Raw genomic sequence first — 26,914 nt, 5'->3', positions numbered from 1 at the left:
ATGAAGACTACTTCAGATTTATCATTTAAATTTATTAGTTTAAAAGTTGTGGTGAGAAAAAAGTCTGAAAATAAAACTCCCCCCAATACCGATGGATTATGGTATGAAAACTGTATCCTAAACAATTTGCTTACACAAATATGTGCCTGCATAAATATAATATTGGTGAGCACTAGCGACAATCTATCAAACTATGCAAGCTACATACAATTGATTTTGATGACTCCAAAGCCCTATAAGAAATTAAGAGGTCTGGAGATAGGTTATGACTATAGGTCTAATGTTGATACTGATCGTGAACTCACTGGGGTGGTGAGCAAGGACCAACATTTAGTTGGCAAATTAAATTTTGAAATGTTCAATATACCTCAGTATCATGGTTCTCATTAGATGGCTCCCAATATAAAGTTTGACATAGAGCTACAACTTGCTCTTTCCAATTTGATTTTGATGAAATATTTAATATACCTCAATGGATGTCTCCCAATGTTAAAATTGGCATAAAGTTACAGCTCGCTCTGTCAAATTTCATCTTAAGAAAAACACTTGACGCATCACCGATGCAAATGACAATCTCACCTCGGGAATACCTTATGTACAAAAACAACAGGTTATGAGGTTTATTGGTTCGGCAGTTGACAAATTATTAGCAACTGGAAATAATACCAAACAGCTCGATCCTCACAGAATCACCACCCAACGACATATTGCCTCTGGTTCAAGTACCTATACCAACTCTTCGTTTATCAATAGTAAAATTATCTTCAAAATTTGTTTCGGAATTTGTGAAAAGGTTAAGTGCCATAGGATCATGGATAAATTCTCCATACGAATTTAAAATGTTTTGACTTTTCTCTCTTGTATGTAAAGTAAACGGAATTATTCTCTACAATTTATCCTTTATAAATCCTATAGGACCCTACATGAATTGACCATGCAGTCTTTTGATCGAGATTCAAAACTACTTGAAAATGGCGTAACCGATACAATGTTCGCAAGAAGTCACGGTATCATTGTGTAGGACCTGCCTGGTACTCGAGATAGGAGTGTGGTCGGAATGGGCACTGTACGTTTAGTGTCTATCTTTGCCGAACCATTGACAGAGAGTTTAACATTAATCTCACTAGATCAATTCGAAATCTATTATATACATAGAAAATATGATCCATATATATATATATATATATATATATATATATATATATATATATATATATATATATATATATATATATATATATATATATATATATATATATATATATATATATATATATATATATATATATATATATATATATATATATATATATATATATATATATATATATATATGAAAGATAGAGAGAGAGAGAGAGAGAGAGAGAGAGAGAAAGATAGATAGAGAGAGAAAGAGAGAGAATTAAAAACATGATAGTTTGCTGCAGTTCAGGTTGAAAGAACAAAATAACTAACCTGACTTCAACCTCAGTTTATTGACTGAACAGCTCCAGACAACGCTGAAACTCTTGTAATCAGTTTCCAAAACCCAATGATTTGTGGTCCAGTAGACTAAATATGAAATTATGTTTAATCTTATAGAAGATTAAATGTATATGAAGTTCTATAATAAGAATATAAAGTTCTTATAGAAGCGGTAGTCGTATAAACCTCGGAGGGGGCTCATTGAATTTGTAATCGGAAGTAATAGTGGCCTTTTTAAAAGTCATAGTGATTGGAGGTCAATCAGCCCCCCCCCCCCTTACACCAATCATTTCTCAAAACACATCCAATCCAAATTTGAGATTCCCATATTGTTCGGCATAGTTAAAGGTCCTTACATTTTATCTTCGAGAGTGATCTCCCCCCATAGCCCTCAGGACAATGTCTCTGGCAGAATATTTTCCAGGGGGGTCTAGAAGCCAAAATAGTAGTAGTAGCTGATTGACAAGGAAAAAAGGAATAAAATATTCTGGAATTAATGTTGTTAATGTTAATTCCAGGTTGAAATAATTTTTTTTAGAAATTGTATTAAGTTTCATCTTTTAGGTCAGATTAGGGGGGGGGGGGTACGCAATTATATTAAACAATATTATTTGTATAAAGATTTTAAAAAAAAAAAAAAATTTCCAACATACACACAGCAAGCCAAACTATGTCAATAAAAAACAGACAGTAATTAGTTTAAAAAACTTTTTTCATAAAACGGATCTTTCAAAGAACTGTAAAGAACTCCATTAAACCTAAAATCGTGATAAATAAAGTTATATGTTCTTCCAACTGTAAAAGTACAATAAATCACCATCAATAAACAAATGAAACTCATAATGAAAAGAAATTACAAAAAATAACCGAGACAAAATCAAAACGAGCAAAAATTAATATGAGTAGATCTGACAACCACTATGCTTTCTCAACATCAGAACATAATTTAAACTGTACTGAAAACAACGTACATTTTAAATGTGTTCATTTTGTTAACTCAATATGTCAAAAATTATACAGAATATAAGGAATAAATATCCGTCTTTATATGCACATTAAACTCACAATTAATGTTCGTTTGTTTGTCTTTCAATAAAGTACAAATTACGTTTATGTTCTTGAGAATATGGTTTTGAGCATAATATAAACAAAATAAGAGGTTTCAAAAAGAATAACTCACACCAACTAATAGTATGAAGCACAGTAAGTTTCCCTGGTTCCTTTACATCCTTCGCCCAGGCGGAGCCAGTTAGGTACGTGGTTATATTGTTTGTCCTGTTAAGAAAATTAAATATTTAGGAAAAGACAATGAGGAATAGACAAAGAGAGAGAGAGAGAAAATTAAGAAGAGAAATTTATGTTCCTAGTTTAAATGCAAGCGACATAAATGGGTAATATACAATATAATTAAATAAAATTGGCAGATTTTTCAATCAGTTTAAAAGCCAGAATACAGTCAAAAGATAATTAAAGGCCGACGATATAATCAAATAAAATATTACGAATTCTTGAAGATGGTATACCCGTTCTAAAAATATAAGATTTGTTTCTAGAAAGTAAATTTGCTGAAACACATGGAATACCAGCTAAAAGTATTCAAAGCAGCACGTTTTTATATATTGATTCTCCTTGTCATTTGTCTTCTAACTGCAGACTATATGAGTCTCTTCTTGATGTTATGGTGTCTTCACAGGTTCAACAAAACCACCTTAGGAAAAATTCAAATTCTTCCTTAAATTTATGATCTATTTAGATACTTTTGTGGACAGAAATGTCAATATGACAGTTTTAAGAAAAGGAGAACTATATAACCGATTTTCCTGCCGGGACCCGGCTCTCGGCACACGTCAGGCGTCTATGTATTGATTCTCTTTGTCGCTCGTCTTCTAAATAAAGGGAATGTGAACTTCTTCTGGATATCATAGTGTAAAAATTAGGTTTGATGCACCCACCCTGAGAAAAATACTATAAAGGCATATAATTCTAACTAAACATGTTTTAAGTAAGATTTTATAAAGTGAGTGCCCCATTGTATCAAGTTATTTTTTAAATCTTATTTGATAAAAGGAGGTTCTTAGAATTTAAATTTACTATTCCATTTACTGTGGGTTAGAATTGATTCTCCGCTACAAAATTCGTCAGAGCTGCTCGTTGGAAGGGAGCATGTATGTTCGTTATTATTTTATTTTAAGTCACAAGGTGTGAAATGAACAATAGTAATTGAGTTAGAAAAGTTTGTTGTGAATTCAATTCCTCCTTTCTGTTAATGTATCAAAAAATCGTCCATTTTATTGAATTTTTCCCTAACGAAATTAGTTGTGAATCTCACTGCTACTTTTCTTCTAACCATATGTTTCATTAACAATTCGATGCATTCGTTATGATTCGTTATGTCAGTCGTTATGATGGTGTTCAAATGTCTTCTAGCCACAAATATTGCTTGTTCTTTGTTTTTATCAATCACAACATCAGAATATTTGTCATGCCTAATGCTTTAGGTATTCGGATTCATCCAAATCTTGCGACAACTACGTAACTACGTAACTACGTAAAAATGTTTTTAACTACGTAAAACTGTTTTTAACTACGTTAAACTTGCGACTATACAACATTCTTCGCTGTTCCATTGTCTGTGCATATAAACAGATTGTCAGGTTTACCGACTCTTGAACATGCAACATATAATGGTCCATGGGAAAACAATCCGTATTCAGATCTATGCCTCATGATTCTAATGATTGCCGTTGAGCTTTGTTGATGGTGATTGCTAATCGACCATTCCCTGTGTCGCCGTCGTCATTTATATATCCCCCTGTGCCCCCTGGCGTCCCCGTTGTAGTTGTGTCCCTGTGTCCAGGTCGTCATTTATATTCCCTGTGTCCCGGTCGTCATTTGTGTCCCGGTGTCCCAGTCTGTGATTTCTCTTTGAGTGTCATGGGCGTCATTTATATTCCTTGTGTCCCGGTCGTCATTTGTGTCCCGGTGTCCCGGTCTGTATATATATTCGTTTTTGAATTGGTATTTTTTTTAGTTTTTAGTTTTTTACCTTTTTTTTAGTTTTTTTAGTGATACCTCATGATTCTAATGATTGCCCTTGAGTTTTGTTGATGGTGATTGCTAATCAAACATTCCCTGTGTCCCCTTCGTCATTTATATATCCCCCTGTGCTCCCCGGCGTCCCCATTGTAGTTGTGTCCCTGTGTCCCGGTCGTCATTTATATTCCCTGTGTCCCGGTCGTCATTTGTATTCCGGTGTCCCGGTCTGTATATGCATTCGTTTTTGAAATGGTATATGATGAAATAAATTTTTGTATTTTTCCTCTTTTTTTCTTTTTAGTTTTTTTTTGGTTTTTACTTTTTTTTAGTTTTTTTTAGTTTTTTTCCTTTTTTCTTTTTAGTTTTTTTTTATTTTTTTTAGTTTTGTTTTTCTCCTTTATTTTTCATTTTTTCCTTTTTTTCTTTTTTTCTTTTTTTTTAGTATTTTTAGTTTTTTAGCTTTTTTAGTTTTTATATTAGTTTTTAGTTTTTTTCTTTTTAGTTTTTTTGTAGTTTTTACCTTTTTTTTAGGTATTTTAGTTTTTTTTTACTTATGTCCTGGTCGTCATTGATACTCCCTGTGTCCCGGTTGTCATTTGTGTCCCGGTGCTTGCCGGTGTCCCGGTCATCATTTGTGTCCCGATGTCTCGGTCTGTAATTTCGTCAGTCGACAAACATGACGTCAGTCAACACACAAACATGACATCACCCGACAGACCCACACACACACAGACAACTTATTTTTATATATATAGATAGATTGGCACAATCATAGTTTTATTCTTTGGTTTCAAGCAATACGGTGGTAAACTAGGAATTTCAGTTGAACTAAGACATTACGTCGTGAATCCTTTTTTTCATTTTACCTCACTGCTTATTCAATCGTAGTCTTCTTAAATATCTAAAATCCACAATGGTAAAATTATCGTGTTAGTCTGGAGTTTTAAGTCATATTTTCGATTACGATTCAATATGATTTATTGCTGTTATGTCTTTTATGTCTTGTTCTATGTCTTTTTCCTCAGCTGTCCACAATCATTTGTCCTGCTGTGTAATTTTAGACTTTTCATAGATGTTATTAATTGATTCTTCTTTATATGCTTTACAAGCACTTAGGTAACACATTCCTTATTCAATTTTAATTTTCTACAAAGCCGTTTGTTATCTTGCGTAATTTTAAATGCTTTCTAGATAATAAAAGTAATACAACCTCTCCTGGGGTGGAAATGATGTAATTTATTCTCTTGAAATGTGGTTATAAATATGACGCTACTTAAAAGTTTTTTCCAAAATTAACACTCTTAACAAATTTGTCACAACCGTCATGCTATTCTATAGTTTTAAGTCACGAGGTGGCAAATCAACAATTTTAATTGAAGTAAGAAATTTTGGTGGGAATTCAATTCCATCTTTCCTACTAAACCTTCAGAAAGTCATACAATTCATAAAACTTGTATACTCCAGTGACTTGTTGTGATTCTCACTGTTGCTTCTTGTCTAAGCATAGACTTCGTTTACGATTCTGTTGTTGATTTCTGGTTATCATTACTTCATATATTTTTCACACCTTTGTTTTAATAAATCATCTTATATAATTTTTTAAGACGTCATAGGTACGTTAAAAATTTTCGTTTGTAATTCATTACGACTCTCCTTTCCGTTTGCTGCATGCCTTTTGCTTTAGCAGTTGCGACTATTTCTTTTGCTTGCTTTCTATTCACGTATTTATTTGTGCTTTATTTACATTAAGCATAACCCCCAACAAATTTTCCATGCCCTTTTCTTTAGCTCTATGGCTATGTCTTGTAACATTTGATCGTCCGGGCTATTTGATAAAATTTCTTCTTGTTGCTCAGACAATGCATCATTTTCAACCTTTGTCAGTTAAATAAACTATTATGCTGTTTGTACTTCGGTTAAGCAAATGAACCTTAAATTAGAAATAATGCAATTATAAAACCACAACTTTGTTTTCTTAGTCTTTCGTTTACTATTGGCTAGATTTCTATGTCTTTTGTTGCTGGTTTGATTTGACGAGCTTTTTCTTCAAAATCGTCTGCTTAATTACATTCTTTGCCAGCATTCTTACAATTACCAATGTCTTTAGCAATTATTCTTCCTTTACTAAAAGTTTTACCAGGAAGCTCAGCAGTATTCGATGCAGTATTAGGTTTCTCGTTACTCCTTATAACGTTTAATGTCTATATTTATATCTATTTTATTGCTAGGAGCTCCTATAAAACGATGACAGTCTTCGTCTACTGCTTTTTCATTAAAAGGACATTTAACTTTTTCCTTGGCTTGTGTTTTGTAATTTGAAAAATATAAAGAGCCTTTGCATTTTTCACTGAATATGATTCATTATCCGGTTCTTCATTCATATCCATATTAACTTTAATGTCTTTGTTTATAATATTTTGTTGTTTCGAGCTTGCATAAAATGTAGGACATCTTTGTTTAATCCTTTTTCTTCGGTCGGGTGTTTAACATTTGCCTCTGCTTGTCTATTGTCTTTATGAAATTCATATCACCGAGCCTTTTTTTATTTATAACAAAGGTAAGGTAAGTATTGATGACCTCATGTTATGACCCTTGTTAAAATTTCAAATCTAATCATCATCACTATCATTTTGAAATGAGATATACCTTTCTTCTTCATTGTGGATTTTCAATATTCTAGACAGTTTTTCAATGTCCTCTGATTGGTCTGGTTTCATTCGATGGTTTAAGTTGTTAATTTTCATCCATTGTAAATTTACATTGATCGGCAATAAGGTTTGATTGTTCAGGTGGTAGAACAAAATATTTTCTTGTTTCAACGAATCATAATTCATAGCGGTTGAAAATTTTCGTTTGTGGGATTTTCTTCCTCTAGTCATAAATACTTATAGTTATAAAATTGCTTATAAGGCTTTTCAAAAAAGACCGAAAGATTTTTTCAGACAAAGTTTCTTTTATGGTAAAAATGGCATCATTGAAACACATATCATAATGTGAATGATTTCTAATATGACCTTATATATGGCTACAAGTACAAGTACTCATATGTACTGTTTCTTCCAACATCAAGGCTCCAAACAAATTTTCTAAAGCTAATACCGTATCTAGATCGTTTTTGCATTGGGCCAGGGTGCTAATTCCCTCCCCCCCCCAAAAAAAATGCGGAACAGTTATCAAGGAAAATTAAACATATACATAAAAAATTATTGCTCGTTTAAATAGAAGTACCAGAAGATCAGCGGCTTCATTGTTGGCCTAAAGCACGCCTCTGTTCATTATACTCAATTGAATAGGACATTAAAAAGAAAGAGGGTCAATTATATATGTCATTTAAGTTCGAGGAGGAGAATTGTCCTGTTATGAAAGAGGCCGTTATTACATGGCCGTTAGAAAATCAAAACGTGGTATCTATTCAGGAAGGACGATCTTGAGCATCTCTGCTCCTTCTGTAAACTATTCTAAGGCATACGAAATTGCCTAAGGACAAGTTTACATATATTGCAATCTACGGAAGCAATAAATCTTTTTGTAATTTTTGTTTGAATTTGATTTTTGTTTCAAAATGAAATGCATAATGATTAAATATATTATTGATTAAATAAATTGATGTAAATTGAAAGATAATATATATTGATTCTCTTTGTTGCCTTTTTTTCTAACATCAGACAACGTAAACTTGTTCTTGGTGCCATGGTGTCACCATAGGTTTGATACAACCACCTTGGGAAAAATTAAATTCCCTGTTTAAAACTGTTACCTATTTAGATCATTCTTGTGGCCAGAAGTGAAAATATCCCAATTTTGCGAAAAAATGTAAAATGTGTAACCAATTTCGATGAAAAATCTATAAGCACATATATAAACAATTATTCATCGTTAAATTAATTTCAAAAAAGAATGTAATTCTATCAATTAGTTGCATTGTTGGCAGTTGTCAGGGCTATCTTCCACACTGCAATTCATGTTCACCATTTTTTTCAGGTGGTAGTAGTAATTTTAACCCAAGTTACTTTTTAGCATGAGAAAACACCGTGTATAACAAACCGTGATTCAAAATAAGAGAAGAAAGTTTGACGCCAACAATTCAAAAGTTCACCTATTTGACTTATATATAGCCATGGCAAATACGGGTCTAAGTTGAAATGGATATCACTGAACAGTAGATCCAAGCCACTGTTCTAAATTTCTTTACAGTGATCCAAGTTGACTTTTACTAGAGTCAAGCTAAACTCCGTAAATGTAAAATTCAATTTCTGTTTCAGTTTCACCAGTATTATATTCGCCTTAAATATTTTGTTCCATAATTCAGTATGATAAGGCGGGTTCCATTAAACATCCCTTCTGAAATGTTTAAGTTACGAAAAAGTATGTCTATTGTATTTTTTTTTCATTTAGGAAAATCCCCATTCACCTCTCTCTGACTCTTGAACAAAAAACATTTGCGTCTCACTCTCTCTTCAGAAAGACTCATTCTTGTGTCTGTCAATTGAAAAAAAATTATGTTTAAAATATTTTATAAACTTTAAAAAATTCCAGTGCTTGTTTCTAGGACTGAGATGAGAAAATCCTGTTGATATATACGACATCTGAACAATTCCATTCACCTTCTTCTGACTAGTGAAAATTCCCAAAAAATTTTTGCGTGTTTTTCAATTTGACAAAAATCTAGTTTGCATGTTTCTGACTTTACAAAAATCCCCTTGACTTGTGTCTGGATTTGGAAAGAAACCAAAAATTCTGTTTAAGTGTTCCTGGCTTTTGAAAATCTCCTCTTTCTCTAAATTTTGATAAATCCCCGTTCATGTCTCTGACTCTTGAAAAAATTTTCTTCGCACGTTTCTGAATTTGGAGAAAAAATGCTGTTCACATGTCTCAATCTCTGGCAAAAATCCGAGAAAATCAAAGTTCATGCATCTCTGACTTAAAAAAAAAACTAGATTCACATATCACTGTCTCTTGAAAAATCCCATTCACGTCTCACTGCCTCTTAACAAAATCTCATTCATTTGTTTTTTTACTTTTGAAAAAGCAAGTCTGTTTGAAATGTTTTTTTTTTATTTTTTGAAAAAACTCCCATTTACTTATCTCTGAATTTAAGAAAATTAAATTCTGTTCACGTTTCTCTGACTTTCGAAAATCCCTTTCACTCGTCTCGAACTCTCGAAAAATACCGGTTTAGGCGTCTCTGACTCTTGAAAATAATTATTTTCAAATGTTTCTGAGTGACAAAACAAATGCTGTTCACCTGTCTCAGCGTCCGGTAAAAATCCACGAAAATTCACGTTCATGTGTCTCTACTTTTGGAAAACTCCCGGTCACTTGTCTCTGTCTCTTGAAACTCCCTATTCATGTCTCACTAGTTTTTGAAAAAAACATCATTCATGTGCCTTTGACTTAAAAAAATATGTGCTGCAGGTGTCCCTAACTTTGGAAAAGAACCTTAAAATCCTGTTTATGTGTTTACCTTTGAAACTTACTATTCATGTGCCTCTAAAGTTTATATGTCTCTGGCCCTTCAAAAATTCTATTCAAATGTTCCTACCTCTTGAAGAAAACTAAGTTTCATATGTTTTTTTAGAATGTCTCTGACATGTTAACTGTCATGTCCTGTTTATATGTCTATCTTTTGAAAGAGTTCCTTTCATTTGTATCTGACTATTGATTAAATCCATTCAGATTCCCCTGAATTTTGAAAACCATTCTTTTTTACATGTTTTTTAACTTTTCTCATACTTGTCAGCTGGCACGTCTCTGGCTTGTCTCTTGCATATGGCTCTCTGACTTCTTCTGATTCATTTGTCACCGACTCTTGAAAACCTCTGTTCATACGTTTCTGACTCTTGAAAATTTCAATTCAAATGTCTCCGACTTTTAGAAAATGGACTCTGTTTTGTTCTAAATTTTCGGAAGAATTCATTTCCCAATGTTCCTGGCTAAGGACGATCTATTGTTCACTTGTCATCGACTTTGGAAAAACTGAAAATTTGGTTCGTGCGTCTCCGACTTTAAAAACATCCTATTCATTTGCCTCTAAATCTTAAAAACCCTCGTTCATGTGTCCCTGACTCTTAAGAAAATCATTTGTACCAGAACTATTGTAAAAATAAAGACTGATAAAGCTAAAATATGTTTATTACTTAGACCTATTCAACACCTTTTTTTTAGAAATAAACACATATTTATCTAAAAATAATGCTTAAAACTAACTATTACACATCTAAAAACGATGATTTATGAGATAGGATATTTTTTACTGTGTTATATATGCTTGTCATGATCGGGTAGATCCTGGAAACCAATTTACAAAGAATCTAGCCTCATCTTTGGAACGGTGATAGTCCCCTTGAAAATTTGCACCGTTTAACTGTTTCAAATTGAAAAGTTGAGTTTTAGCTTCACGTTTTCCGATTAAAAGTTTATCCGCAGGCTCATTGCCTTTTACGTATAGCGCTTCAAATCCAAAAAAGCTGCGTATTTCTCTCACTTTTCCTGAACACTATTTAGTTCTTTGCCACTTTATTAAATGGCTGGATCACTCGGTCTTAAAATGCCAGTCAGCTCAAATGGTGTAATTTAGAATCCCGTTAGCCTCTATCATGGTCATATATACATAATAGTTCACTCTCCAATGATAACAGTCAATTTCTTAATGATCCATACTCAATATTAAAATGTACACTAAAATATAATTCCATAAGATGATTTCTTCAAGTCATGACTTGACTTGAGTTGAGTCATGACATGAACAGGCATAACGCCTGTTCACGTGTCCCTTACCCTTATGAAAGATACTGCTCCATTATTGTGAAAAAATAAGAGCGTCCTATTCCATTTTGAACTACACACAATTCTATCGCAATTCACATACAAGCTCATCACGTGTATGTCAATGATATTAATGGGCTTAAGCGCTATATCTGCAGGGACACTATACCATCTCTAAAACTATATACGTTTGCGGGTGCTTTGTCCTTCATCAATTCGCCTTTATATTGCCTAGTGATACTATCTGCCCATACAATTTTTATTTTAATTACGATTTCATTGTCTGTTACCATCCTATTTTTGCATAGGTAATAGTTTCAAGACATAGATTTGATATGGCTTATAATATTGCTACAGCAAAGGACCTTTCTAATTCCTGAAAGATTGTGTTACGATTTATCAACTGGAAATGTGCTACCAGAACCACAATCAAGAAGTTTGCCTTTGTCGTCAAATATTAGTTCTTGACTTACATTATCTTTGAGTGCGATCATCTCTGGAAAGTTACTCTGGCATATCTACCATCAACAAAGTTGAACTTTTTCGGTACTCCAAAGAGGTTTAGTTTCAAAATCTTATAACAACGCACATAGAAGTTTTGAATTATGTCACCATTAGAACTTGTTTCTTAGTTAAAATACTCGATTTTATCAACATTCAACGCTACTATAACTCCTACAGGGACACAATATTTTTTTAAATATTTCATCTTTACTTCTTAAGTTAAGATTTAAGTGTTTACTCTACCAATGCCCTATTAGTACTGACTGAAAATATACTGTAAACTAAAAAGGGCCCTTGATTAAAAATATTCTATTACAGCGAGTCCGTGATTAAGGTGATCACCTATTGGTTTCCTAGAGGGATTAGAAGAGAGGAAAAAATGGATAGCTGCCGAAATGTTAGGTGTATACACTATGTATTTTAAAAACATGAAAGAGATCTTAGAAAAATGCTGAAAATCCTGAAAAATTGTAGCAACAAAATTTCTTCCAAAATAAAAATCATGAAAAACATACCTAGGCTATACATTTTCATTTTATGCTCCAGAATAACTCATAGTAAAACAATGTTAGACAGCTTCATTTAAAGACATAACAAGAAAAAGTTGAAAAAACTTCCAGGTTAAAAAAATGGCAGGGGGTAAGAGGGGAGGTAATAGAGAGCTAGGGATGGGCTCCAATAGCTTTTTGAATAAAATATTGTTAAAAAATTTTTTGAAGAGGGGATGGGGCTTTGGGCAATAGATGACGAGGGTTCTGCTCTAATAAGTTTTTAAATAAAATATTGTTAATGATTTTTAACAGTTCCAGGGGGCAACGTCCTTATACATAGAGACCCTACGGAGACTAGGGTGGTAGTACGTATAGAGACTCCATGAGGAAAGACCCCACGGGGACCAGGATGTTAGCATGTAATAAGACACCATGGGGTGCAGGGCGGTAGTGCAGAGAGGTTCCAAGGGGGCTAGGATCATAGTACGTATAAACACCCCATGGGAGCTAAGAAGGTATTACGTATAGAGATCCCATGGGGACCAGAGTGGTATTACGTATAGACCCATATGGTGGGTATTGTTCGGTAGTAGAGATCAACCCATCTGGAGGTAATGGTCAGTAGTATAATCATTCGAACCTGAGGAGGTGATACTGGCTGGTAGTACATATATACCCATCTGGCGGGGGGGGGGGGGTACAGGTACATTTTAAAGTACATAATTTAAAATGAGGAAATTCTACGATAAAAACTAACATGAAAAATCATGTTAAAAAAAAATTAAAAACACGAAATCAAGTAGGCAAAAAATTGAAAAAATCTAGAATTATGCTATCCGAAAATTGAAATAAAAGAAATTACAGGAAAAAATAGTAAAAACGGTGAAAAATTACGGAGAAAACTGAAAATGGTATGAAATTTACCTGTTTAAAAGCAATGTATGGCGAACTTTGGGACAAAAAAACGAAAATACAAAATGAACGTGAACAACATGTTAAAAATGATGAAGTAACGTGAACAAAACTTAAAATCCCATATTAAGACGATGAAGATTGAAAATACAAAAATTACGAGAACAAAAATGGAAAAAACGAAATATTAAGAGAATAAAAATTGAAAACATAGAAATCCCTGGAGCGAAAATGAAAAATTAGCGAAAATGAAAAAATTATGAAAAGAACAAAACTAGGCAGTAGGTTTTTTCAACTTGCTTTACATGCAGATGAACTAGGAGTAAAATGTCCTGTGGTGGTGCAGTGAATTTGACCTTAGCTTGGTAATACGGGACCCAGAGATCGAATCATGGTGCAGCAATGCACTGCAGGGCCGATGCAGGGACCTGAGTAGTCAAAAAGTGTCGTTAATCTGATACAATACTAGGTGTAAAATCAATTCTACGTCACTGAGACGGAGACAGAGTACTCACTGCAGATATCTGCTTTGATGTAACACACAATACAATTATATACGAACAGTACCAAAAGGTCCTGTAATTTCCATTGGAGATTTTTGAGACAAATCTAAAACCACACAAGCCAAACCACTCTTCATGACCCTGCTTTCGCACACGCGCAATGCCAAATGTTTAGTGCATCCCGACGAGAAACTGTTGCTTGTAAGGTATAGGATCTTCCCAGACATTACGCTATGAATGTGCATCACGTTTGGAGAAACTTTTGCTACTGTTCACATATATATATATTTAAACGGTGATGTTGCAACCATGATGTTGCATGGTTTTTCTGATTTTTGATCGGATAGGGATATTTTTCTACACCCTAGTGTTAAAAATCCATAATAAGACGAAGCTGGAGCAGAGGTTAATGTTCCACTGTTCATTCTCATTTATGAAATAGGGAACTGGGTTGTCTTAATAGAATAAAATAATAATTCTTCTTTTATGAAGATTTATTATTTTTCTGGAAAAAACTGTTTTTTTTTTATTCTGGATATTAGAGACATATTTTCGGAAACAATATTGAAGGATGAAAGATTGAAGCCTTTTGTCATGCAGGACAATTTGTCAAGATTTTTTACAACTCTGTAGCCAATAGCCCCTTCCTCTTCATTATATTTAAAATAGCGCTATCAATAAGTTTAAATGGTTCACTCTTTGTTTCTGAGGTCGTCTGCCTTCTTTTCTTCATTAAGTGGTTCTTTATACGATTTCATATAAAATTCTTAGTTCAAACAAACCACCTTATGGATTGCATTTGACCTAAAATCATGATTTGTAAAATTCATTTAAGAACTAAATGGTGTCGAAGTGTGTTTTTCTTTTAAATTAAGGACACGACTCATTTTTCATTAAAAGTCCACCAAGGCCGTGTCCAGGGGGGTCAAGGGGTCTGAACCCCCTCCCCTAAAATTTTTGTCCGACTCGTAAAAAACATAATAAAAAGGAATATAAATATATTTTTTGCATTTTTAAAGGTTTTTAAACTACCTCCACCCAAAAATTATCCCCCCCCGAAAAAACTAGATACGACCCTGATAGTCACGATGGTATTTCCTCCTTGACTCATCTCCTCCCATCATTGAATACTACTAAATAAATATCAAACGAGTTTCTTCAAGGTAATTAATGGGCCCCCTCCTGCGCATTAAATTTAAATGCACCAAATTGAATGTCAATTTTGAATGATTAATGGCCCCAAATCTGTGCAACTTGTAAAACAGTAGAACTTCTAACTAGCATCAAAAACTTTGGAAATATGTGATGTGCCAAGTAATATGCATTGTAGAACTAGGGACAAGAAATTGAACATACCATCTCTTGAACTATGGCCAAGAATTTGCAACATAGGGTTATCTAAATATAGAAATCTCGCAGGAATCTAATCGTAGAATTAAATCCACAGTCTATCTATCTTATTCAAGTCATCCTTAAAGAGCCAATGGTAACTGAGCAAAATACAAATAAATAAAAAATTTGTATAGAGTCTACACACACAAAAAATCATACTTACACATGGTTGTTTGAAGACTTACGAATATTAAGAAACCCGTCATCTCTTATGGTGTAATTTACTGATATACATTTCTGGTCCTTATCTACTTGTGTGTACGTAGATGCATAAACATACCATATCCCTTGATACTAAAAACATAAGCTTTATCGACAAATTAATTTAAAAAACTTTCTTACAAAATAAGTTTTTCAAAGAAAAGTAAAGACCTCTATTAAGCCAAAAATGATCATAAATAAAAGTCAAATAATCTTTAAAGCGCAAAACAGCCACAGATCACTGTCAATAAATAAATGAAACTCAAAACGAGCAGAAATTGCAATAAATAGCCACGTCACACTCAAAAGGAGCAAAAATCAACATAAGTAGGGCTGATAATCCCAATGCCTTCTCAAAACCAGTACATAATTTGCGCTTTACTAAAAAAAAAACAAAAAAATAAGTAGTGACGGCCTATTGTTTTGAGCACGCCCATATGGGGTATACTATTGGAGCTACTCGCCCCTCAAGATACTATTACGCACAACTGGGTCTTAAGCAATGCTAAAGTGCAACAGTAACGGTATAATGCACCTGATTAATACATAATAGGAGTTTGTTTTCTTCAGGATTTCTTTGGCTGTTACAAAATAGGGGTTTGTTTACATATGAAAATTATTTCTTTGGTTGTTACTTAATAGGACTTGTTCAAGCCCACTAGTCAAGCGGGTTAGCCCAAGTAATAGGGAATCCCCGCTTGTAACTGAGAATGGCACATACGTGGGGTGTTCCGTAATGGCAGTGCTCACGTTGGTGTTACATAATTACGTCGCACATGTGACTGATATGTAATGACGGCGAACACGTGGGGAGTTACGTAGTGACAACGTGCACATGTAATGTTTTATAATAACGATGTAAACGTGGGATTTTAACTAATGCTTAAAGATATTTTATTATTCTTTAAATACCTTTAACTTTTTTTCTCAGAGAACCCTTACTATCTAAAGATTTTTGTCCCCATTAAGAATTGAAAAAGATTTCCACCCAACTGAGCTGTGCGCTAGACAACTGGACCATGAACTAATTTACGTTATTGTTATTTAGAGAATCCTTTCTAATGGAAATGTTTTGAAAAATGTTTGGATTGCGTGTTTCCTATGTCTGCAATAATTAACATTTGGGAGAAAATATTTGTTAATGGAAATTGGTTGCATTTGATTTGCACTTGCATGTGGGGTAATACTTTAGAGGGTATTACCATATAACATTTGGGGATTGTTCTTGACTCATTTTTTGGTAATAGTCTTTTACTCTAATGGAACTTGAATGCGCTATCAGAGGTGAAATAAAAGCAAGACTATAATTATGGCCAGAATATGGTACACGCTCATAGACGATCCAAGGTTTATCTTTTCCTCTTCATTATAAAGAATTTTACACTTATATTAGAGGCAATCTTGAACGAGAATACCTATCTACATATTCTATAAGATGCTTAAATTGCATTAGTGAAATATTATGAAGTTTTATCCTGGAAAAAGAAATCAAAATAATGGAAGTTTTTTTCACATACAAGTCTTATTAATAAAACAAATTTACAAGCATTATTGAAACACTTTATTCTTAGGACACCAAAATCAACATTTTACAGATTAGTGGGAGATATATTCAACAAAATTGTCGTTCAGTCAAGGACTATGAAAATAAATGCAGAGTAATTCGCCATAAGTAAATCCATAACATCAAAAATATAACACTGCTTGAAAACCCTTACTTTTAACGAATAAATCTATATCCATTGAGAGCAAGGGGTGACTTATTAGAAGTAAATTCAAGGAGCCTCAGAACATGTAACTTAATTCTATAATTAGTTCATTTTTTATTGGTATTATTTTCTGGTAAGTCCTAGCCTGTGACGCTTAATGGCTGATACACGGCACCCTCTGGCAAGTATTATCACAAATATGGCATTTCTTGGAAATTTTCCTGCCCAAATATTCGTTTACAATAGAATCAATCGTTTAAACTTAATGAAAAATCCCCAGTAGCGTTATTTCTGATTTTCCCTGGTAACTGAGGCCAGTGTGGCACAATGTCCCAGCCCGATGACATCCTCTAAAGCACATTATCGCATATAAATGTTTCTCAACCTTTTCCTGCAAAAATAACTTAATAAACTAAAGATGACCAATGATTTTAATTGAACAGCCATTTTATTTAAAACTTAAAATTTTATTGTTAGATTACAATGATGCATAGCAATTCCCAGAGTGTGACACTCAATGGCTGAAACAAGGCACTCTCTGGCGAGCATTATCACACACGTGGCAGTTGTCGGACATCTTCTGCGAAAATAACCGTTTAAACTAGAATTGATTATCTATACTTACTGAAAAATCGCCAATAGCGTTTCTTCTGATGACTCCTGACAATTGAGGCTAGCCTGGCACAATGTACCCGATTGATGACACCCTCTCGTACACATTATCATGCCTAGGGGTTTTGAAACTTTTTCTCGTAAAAATAATCTTATAAACTAAAAATGACCATTGTTTTATTTAAAGAGCAGAAACTTGCCATATTATTGTTAGACTGCGATGTTGTATGACAATTACCAGCCTGTGACAATCAATGGCTGACATAGGCTGTACATATTTTTAAAACAAAAGTCGAAGCTTTTGAATTTCGTGAAAAGCTAAACAAAAACTATTGCCCACAAAAATACGAATAATAATGATTGGATTTCTGAATTAAACAGGACAGGTTAAATCAGATACCCAATTAGGTCATGGCTATCACTTATTGGGATTATTCCCAAGACAAATTCTGTCTCAAGCTTGAGACGTAAAACAGGCCTTGTATTTAGTCTTATTAGCGCTATTCTGATTTTACACACTATTACTCAAATACAAAAGGACTCTTATTACCCCTATCCACCAATTCAGACAGGGCTTAAGAGCCATGACATATATTAAATATCCTAAAAAACATATTACGTATGTGCATCATTGTTATTTCATTATTTGGGAATACCAGGCCGTAGAATTTTTCACAAATTAATCTTGGCTTACCGTTAAGTTCTCATTAGCAGCCTTAAAAGAACATAACTTAGAGCATAAACTAGAATGGCCTACTAATGCAAATCAGACTTGTTTTCTATTATTTGCAAACAACACTACACTAGACAAAAAGAAGAAGAAATCAAAACTCACTGCCGTCAAATTAAAATCGGTTTTAGTAGACATTGAGGGACACCGTCCAAATGACTGTCTCACCATCCATATGACACCATCCAACCTCTCACAAAGAGTGGAGCCATATAAAGTGGCGAAGTAAAAATATACTTTGAACATTCCTATTATACTGTTGAGTCTTTAGATTCTGTATTGACACTGGAAAGAAAGTGAAAAGTAACTTGTCTAGAATATTAACGAGCACTTTCCCTATAAATCCAATAATATAGATTAGGGTTACAAGCAGAATTTTATTTAGTTTAAAGTGCGCCATGTCAAAGAAAAAAACGCTAGGGACTCAACTAAATAATTGATAATATGACAAAATAGAGGGATCAGAGCTGCTCATACAAAAATTAATTTTTATTCAAATTTGGGAAACTGAAATTCCTCAGTTACCTATTTTCGACAATGGCAATTTATATGGCGTTTCTCTTTTTTGTTTTAATTCGATTCGGTGTGAGTTTTTTTTACCTTTTTTTTAATTTCCAAACTCTACGAAGTACAGTTCAGCTGAATCTAAATAAAAAATTGCCATATCCAAAATAGAGCTGAAATTGAAAAGGTATAATTAATGTTTCTGAAACAAAGGAAATATTTGCCACTTGATAGTTGAACAAATAAGACATTTTCCTTAGCTCCAACTACCATGGGCCATGGTGCACTCTTTACTAGATTTCAGCTACTACTGCTGCCATGACGTAGCAAATATCGTGTTAAGAAAAATAACTACTAATTTCGTGCTTACTCTTCTCAGTCTTTCTGTCATAAAATTGCAGCTATTACTATATAATTGCAGCTGAACTATATAATTGCAGCTGAACTATATAAGTGCAGATGAACTATATAATCACAGCTGAACTATATAATTGCAGCTGAACTATATAATTGTAGCTGAACTACATAAGTGCAGCTGAACTATATAATTGCAGCTGAAGTGTATAATTGCAAATACTACATATAATTGCAGCTACTGCTGCTGCCATGACTTAACAAATACCTTGTTAAGAAAAATGACAAATTACTACTAATTTAATGCTTACTCTTCTCGGTTTTTCAAACAGTTCGTGGTAACGAACTGTAGTAAGGAGCGACCTGGCTCAATAGTAAACGAAATTCTAAAAAACGAAATTTTGATGCTAAAAGATACATCAAAAGAATCGGATTTTCATGCTGATTTTAAATATATAAGTCTCATCAAATTTAGTCTTTGTCATCATAAGTTATGAGCCTGAGAAAATTTGCCTTATTTTGGAAAATAGGGGGAAACACCCCCTAAAAGTCATAGAATCCTAACGAAAATCACACCATCGCATTCAGCGTATCAGAGAACCCAATAACAAAAATTTCAAGCTCCAATCTACAAAAATGTGAAATTTCATATTTTTTGCCAGAAGACAGACCACGGGTGTGTGTTTATTTGTTTGTTTTTTTCCTGTTTTTTTTTCCAGGGGTCATCGTATCGACCAAGTGGTCCTAGAATGTCGCAAGAGGGCTCATTCTAACGGAAATGAAAAGTTCTAGTGTCCTTTTTAAGTGACCAAAAAAATGGAGGGCACCTAGTCCCCCTCCCACGCTCATTTTTTTCCCAAAGTCAACGGATCAGAATTTTGAGATAGCCATTTTGTTCTGCATAGTCGAAAAACTTAATAACTATGTCATTGGGGATGATTTACTCCCCCAGAGTCCCTGGGGGAGGGGCTGCAAGTTGCAAACTTTGACCAGTGTTCATGTACAGTAATGGTTATTGGGAAGTGTACAGACGTTTTCAGGGGGATTTTTTGGTTTGGGGGGTGGGGTTGAGGGGAGGAGGCTATGTGGGAGGATCTTTCCTTGGAGGAATATGTCAAGGGGGAAAAGCAATTCAATGAAAAGGGCGCAGGATACTATAAGAAAAAACAATGAAAAAATAAACATGAAAAAGTTTTTTTCAATTGAAACTAAGGAGTAGCATTAAAACTTAAAACGAACAGAGATTATTACGCATATGAGGGCTTCTAAAACTACTTTAGCATAAAGAGCGAGGTATTTAGGAGGAGATAAATACTTCGCTCTTTATGCTAAAGTATTTTTAGTAATTTCCACTATTTATTCTACGGCCTTTCTGATTCAGGGGTCATTCTTAAAGAATTGGGACAAAACTTAAGATTTAGTGTAACGGGGGAGGTATTAACGAGGGGACAAACCCCCTCGGGGAGACATATACATAATACAAGTATAAGAATATAAAAGTGTGTCACTTAAGTTAATTCTTAAGTTACGTATATTTTTTACTAATAAAAACGTTGGTTAAAAACTAAAAGTTCTAGTTGCCTTTTTAGGTAACCGAAAAATTGGAGGGCAACTAGGCCTCCTTCCCCACCCCCTATTTCTCAAAATCGTCTGATCAAAACTAAGAGAAAGCCATTTAGCCAAAAAAAAGAATTAATATGCAAATTTCATTTTAATAATTTATGTGTGGAGAGCTAAAATCGAACATGCATTAATTCAAAAACGTTCAGAAATTAAATAAAACAAAATAGTTTTTTTAACTGAAAGTAAGGAGCGACATTAAAACTTAAAACGAACAGAAATTACTCCGTATATGAAATGGGTTGTCACCTCCGCAATCCCTCGCTCTTTACGCTAAAGTTCGGCTCTTTGCCACAATTCTATTTTTTAAAACAATTAAAAACTTTAGCGTGAAGAGGGAGGGATTGCGGAGGGGACAACCCATTTCATATACGGAGTAATTTCTGTTCGTTTTAAGTTTTAATGTCGCTCCTTACTTTCAGTTAAAAAAAAACTAGTTTTTTTTTATATTTAATCTGTCATAAAACGGTTGCATCAGTAGCTGAGATGCTCAATCTAACAATACGATGTGAGAATACACAAATGCGACAACCAACTCATTTATCTCTAAGTGCTACAGTGTAAAGTAGTGGCAGAGAAAATTATTATCTTGTCTATTGACTATTTTTAGTCGATATGAGGCATTACTCCTTTGTCCTCCACATGACTCCCAGCAAATTGGGTAGATGGTAACATGATCAATGCCAGGTCAGGAACAGGTTTTTTCCTCTCAGGAGCAATACCATTGTTTCATGCAGCAGATGAATTAGGTAACTTTGACCTGTTGATTTTTACGAATCATCTTCAAACCTGTGCTAGTAGCTTAGCATGAGTTTTAGAAATGAGCTTCCATTTATATGGAGGGGCGTTGCACATTTTGTTCGCACATGACATGTACACGAAGATTCACATGAATTTTGAGGAGAATGGTAAGAAGATTCTGAGATCCTTCACCGCATGCGGATTTGGCAATAATAACTTAAAATTCAGATGATTCATGGGAATTTCTTTAACCATAAGGTTTCCTGATTCAAAGGCAGCTTAACTTATAGAGTTACACCACTGAATTCAAAGTATAGACGAAACCGCGGTTCGAAACCCTGTCCACAATATAGGATTACAAGTCAAGCATCCAATTAAGGTAGTGACAAGCGATTTACAGTGGTTTAAATAGTTTTAAAGTCTTTATCCGATTCAATGACACGTCAATCTATATAGTGGAGACTGCCAAGTGTTTTACAAGATAGTCACAGAGAGGAATAACTGTATACTACTAACAACTCACAGCAGCAGCAAGCCGCCTGAGAACAACACAACTACGCCCGCTCCTTCTCTGTCCCAGCCTATTCAAAGCCTCTCCTTTACACCCTCCCAAGAAGTCTCAATTTCCTTTAAATCTTTCCTTATGACGTCCTTCCACCCCAGACAAGGACGACCTGCTTTCCGTTTAGCCCTAGACGGGTGGCCGAAAAGGACAATCTTCTGCAATTTGTCATCCTTCATCCGCAGAACGTGCCCTAACCAATTACACCTTTCTTTCATTATAGCTCTAGAAAGTGGGAATGAGCCACACTTTTCGTACAGCCTACTTTGTTTGAAACACGATCAGTCGTACGCAGAACAATCCGTAGGCAATTTCTCTGTAAAACATCTAGTAAATCTTCATTCGTATTATCTGTACACTGACTAGTCCATTCTTTAACAGGCACACATATAGATACGAAAACAAATACACACATTAAAAAACCACCCACATGCATACTTAATCCCGTTGGTCCAGGGTTTTTTCTGCAAATTACGCATACTTCGTATATTTTACGTATAATATTACGTAGAATATACGAAGTATATTACGTATAAATTCTAACTATTTTACGCACAAATTACGTATATTTTGCAGACACAAATAAACCATTTAGTAATTCAACACGTTTGTATTTCATGAAATTTCTTGTAAAAACGGTCACACTTAAGAGTTAAAAACACTGAACTAATACATAATACCGTAGAACTTTAAATCAAACTTCAATCTCTGCTTAAACACAAACAGCCTTCCATTAGAAGGTCATCTTTGAACAACTTTTGGGAAAAAGTCAACATCATCCAAGCGTCGAACACAAAAACATCACTGGGAAAGGAATCAAGATGTTTGAATTGATTTTGGTCCGTGCTGCATAAGAAACCACTGGAGAAAAACACTCATGTGACCACATTGTTCAACAGAATAAAACCATGGAAAACTTATATAGTTTATTTTTACAAGCTTGTACTATACTTTACTCACAAATATTGCTTTGAGACTAAAAATGTTTATTCCTTATAACTACCTAGATAAGCTACAGTTTCTATTTATTTTTTAATAAGAGCAGAGAAAAGAATTATGATAAAATTATTCTTTCTTTACGTAGGTTCCGAAATATAACGGTTGTAAATAAGAATTATTGCTTCAAATTTTGAATTTATTCCCCGTGCCCTGGTCTCCCATATTCTGAAAGAAATGTATGGCATCCACAAAAGCAGTCATTACATGACCTCTACGATTTTGAGTACTTCTGTGAGAAATATTAAATTCTTCACTATATTATAAAGGTTATGATTATTTTTCAAGATACCATTAACAAAAACCTTATGGCGAAACTGCGATGGCACAGCTTCACCTAATAATTTCAACAGAAATATTAACAACACTACATTTAAGTTTAGAATTAAAAACCGCACACGGTTAAGAAAAAGGTTTGTGTTCATAGAAAAGATGAAGACTGATTTTTAATTTATTTTATAATTTATTTTCTTAATTAATTTTACGTAGAACATGGACTAGTAAAAAACGTATATAAATACACCTATCAATCTCCTTGGTAAATGTGGTTCTTTTACCCCCACCATGGAGCCAGGCATAAGTACACATACAACAGAAACGTATTATTCTTTTTACAATGGTATACTTAATTCTATTATAATAACTGATTAACGCTAAATAGTATTGGTTACTTTACTTTTTGCAGACTTTTGTGTTCATAGAGAAGATGAAGACTGATTTTTAATTTAATTATAGTTTATTTTCTTAAATTAATTTTATGTAGAACATGGAACTAGTAAAAAACGTATATAAATACTCCTATCAATCTCCTTGGTAAATGTGGTTCTTTTAGCTCCACCATGGAGCCAGGCATAAGTACACATACAACAAACAAGTACTATTCTTTTTACAATGGTATACTTAATTCTATTATAATTACTGATTAACGCTTGATAGTAACAGTAACTTCAATTTTTGCAGAGACAAAACATGAGTCCTCACTCTTTGCCTGTTTCTCAATCACACTTGGAGGTAAACAATGACACATGGAACAAATGGTTACGATCTGTTATCACAAACATAGCAGTAATAATAAGATCGAATATGATAATCACCAATAATAATCTGAGAATGTCAGTGATTAGAGGACTTTCTTTTAGATTTATGACTGCCGTTAGAATGAAATTACACAATTCGCTAACATTCTAAAACAATAAAATATAGTTCCGACTCAAACTCAATCTTGCAGCCAAATTGAGTTTAACCAAAAGCCAAGGTTGTAATGAATTACAGCGTTATAATGCAATTGGTAAAAATGACCCAGATAAGCAATTCAATTTTCAGATTCACAATGATTATCAAAATACGATTTCAAAAATTGCTACCACCAAGTAAAAAAGAGGCAAAAACAAAAGGAAAACAGGAAATATCTTGCAGTATATACGAATAATAAAAATGCAAATAACAAAAGTAATCTTTTCTAACTGTCTTTCAAAACATACTACTTAAATCTTACACCATTCATTCATCACAACCCATTTTGTAGTTCAATAAGATTTAAATAATACAAATAGCACAGTTAGTGAATTCTCACTAGTTCAATGTAACAGAATTGTTCAATGAAGGCTTTTCATGTTGCTGATGCAGTTTATTATTCCTTTCCTGGTCTCTGTAGCCTTCAACATCACTAAAAATTTGTCCTCCTAAAAAAAGGAGCAAATAAATCACTAACTAGTAATAACACAGAACCATCAAGATGAAAAACCACTTTATTGTTTCCTTTACTAGTGATCAAAAGAAAGTCACCAAAAGCTGAGTATATGGAAAATTGATCCTAATTCAAGCACGCTCAATATTACATTATTTAGCTTATGGATCTTCCACTATTTAAAAGATTTATTCTCTACGATTTTCAGAGTATTTTCACATATTTAGTACTGTTCTGTACGCGGTTAGAAAAAATAACTTTAAAAATACAGATAACTGAGTTTTCAAGTTGCAGAAATCGGCTAGCTAGTTTTAAGGATCACAGAGCATGCGTGGGATCAACGGTCCGATACTCTGTTGCGATTCCTCCCAGAAATAATTACAAAAAAAGCGGCTTAAACACCACGAAAGGTGAATTTTAAGGTTAAAATATTTAGATTATCACTCATACTACTAAATATTTATTCACTCACACTAATTTAGCAGTAAAAACTACTGGACATAACTCAAGCGAACTAATACGCGGTTAAATAAAAAATAAGCAGCAAAATCACAAGAAATCTAAAGGAACTAGATTAGCTTTTTTTTTTTTTTTTTTGATTAACGCTTCCTTCGGGTTGGTAGGGCGAGATTTAAGAAAGCACAGTTGTCTTGTTGCCATGATAAACGTTGGCTCAAAGGAGAAAGTTCTTTAAAAGGTGAGTGGATGAGCCCATAGACAAAGGTAATTGACACCAATCAAAAGGCCTTAGAGGGAGCAGCGCCAATATTTGGCGCTGCTATAATCGACCCCATATTAGCTCTATTCTGCAATCTCAAGAGTCGTTAAAAGCGAGTTTTAGAAGACGTTAAAGCAAGGAAAGTGGGCACCAATTTTGAACAAAATGAGTCTTTCACCTTGGAAGAATCAAATCTGACTGAGTAGTGAATTTCAGAAAGATGAGTACAGAGATGAATTCTCAGGATACGAGCAATCCTAAAACAGCTACAAAACAGGTAGTTGTACGAAAGTGTTGAATGAAATAGGGAAAAAAGAAAGACCAAGTGATTTCAGGAGGGAGAGCTCCCTTCTCTAAAAGTGTATACATTCCTCTATTAAATGATAAAATACAGGAAGCTCCTGACTTGAGACGAATTTTGAAGAAAAGAAACTACCTATAAAGGCTTATGTCAGTTCGAGCGACGCGTAATCACAGAAGAAGGATTAAGGGATAATTCTATCAAAACGTTGCCAATGCGCCCTCCAAAGAAAGAAAAAACAAGAAACAAGCTTGATCCAGAACAAGTCGGGAAGTTTAATATTACGAATTGAAATATTTTTCCAAACCTCAGAAAGAAACACGCTTTGATATCTAAATTCTCCGAAAAGCATCAAAAAAGAATGTTCTCGTGTGATTCAAAAATAAAAATTTGTTGGAAGTAAAGTGAAAGCGTGGGGCGTTCACGGCAAAAAAAAAACTCTTTAGCATTTCCTGCTAATCATGGTAATCTGAAATGTTCACGTTGAAGGATACGGTTACTTAAAGGTCTTTGAATAGTAGTACTATACGTCGTGACCGCCCAACACTTTCGAGTTTTCCGAGTAGCAGGAAGAAAAATTTATTGTTTACTTTTAATGTACTTGGAGATAAAAGCGCTTTTCAATTTTCTTTTCTTTTTTATTACTTTTATTACTCTTTTTGTTTTTATTAAATCTCGCAATCAATTTTCACCCATTATAATTACAAAATTTTCTGCACATATTTTATAACTTTTGAATGACCTTTCAAGACTGACTGACTGTTCAAGACCAACGATTCTACCTTCTAAAGCTCCATAACAAAACCACGCCTTCCCCTCCTTCAGAGGAACGATTAGCTGTAACCGAATAAATTCGAGGTAGCTGAGTTGTGACTGTAGTAACATGATTTTAAGAGGAATAGATTATGTCCAAAGTCTAAAAGAGATTCACTCTACTTGTTTATTTGTCTGTTACAGGGCAACCACTTATTCTTACTTAACTTATTCTTTGGGAATAATCCCTAAAAAGGAATTTTTCCAAAGATCCCGAGCTCGGGACTGAAATCTCAAAATCTTAAGAAAAATCCCAAAGGCTGCTAGTCCTTGTCTGGCAGCACAAATATTATTTTTTT

The 26,914-nt window shown here is 33.8% G+C and overlaps 2 protein-coding genes across 8 annotated transcripts in view; both read right to left on the bottom strand.

Moving 5' to 3' along the window:
• LOC136037153 (apolipoprotein D-like) overlaps positions 1-21,053 on the bottom strand; it is a 29,204-nt gene extending 8,151 nt beyond the window's left edge. Inside the window, exons 1-4 of the mRNA XM_065719672.1 lie at positions 18,425-21,053; positions 15,231-15,361; positions 2,645-2,739; positions 1,456-1,551 (exon numbers count right to left, since the gene is read on the bottom strand). Coding sequence (XP_065575744.1) covers positions 1,456-1,551; positions 2,645-2,739; positions 15,231-15,361; positions 18,425-18,565 — 463 coding nt within the window. The 5' untranslated portion in view covers positions 18,566-21,053. The remainder of the gene's footprint in view (positions 1-1,455; positions 1,552-2,644; positions 2,740-15,230; positions 15,362-18,424) is intronic.
• A 1,637-nt stretch (positions 21,054-22,690) lies between these two features.
• Positions 22,691-26,914, bottom strand: part of LOC136037151 (cryptochrome-1-like) — a 69,675-nt gene continuing 65,451 nt past the window's right edge. For all 7 annotated transcript variants that reach the window (XM_065719664.1, XM_065719666.1, XM_065719668.1 and 4 more), the window contains exon 11: positions 22,691-24,778. In XM_065719664.1, the coding sequence (XP_065575736.1) occupies positions 24,669-24,778 (110 nt within the window). In that variant the 3' untranslated portion in view covers positions 22,691-24,668. The remainder of the gene's footprint in view (positions 24,779-26,914) is intronic.

This window comes from Artemia franciscana, chromosome 16 (assembly GCF_032884065.1).
Source record: "Artemia franciscana chromosome 16, ASM3288406v1, whole genome shotgun sequence".
NCBI lineage: Eukaryota > Metazoa > Arthropoda > Branchiopoda > Anostraca > Artemiidae > Artemia > Artemia franciscana.
This window is presented reverse-complemented; position numbering and strand designations above follow the sequence as displayed.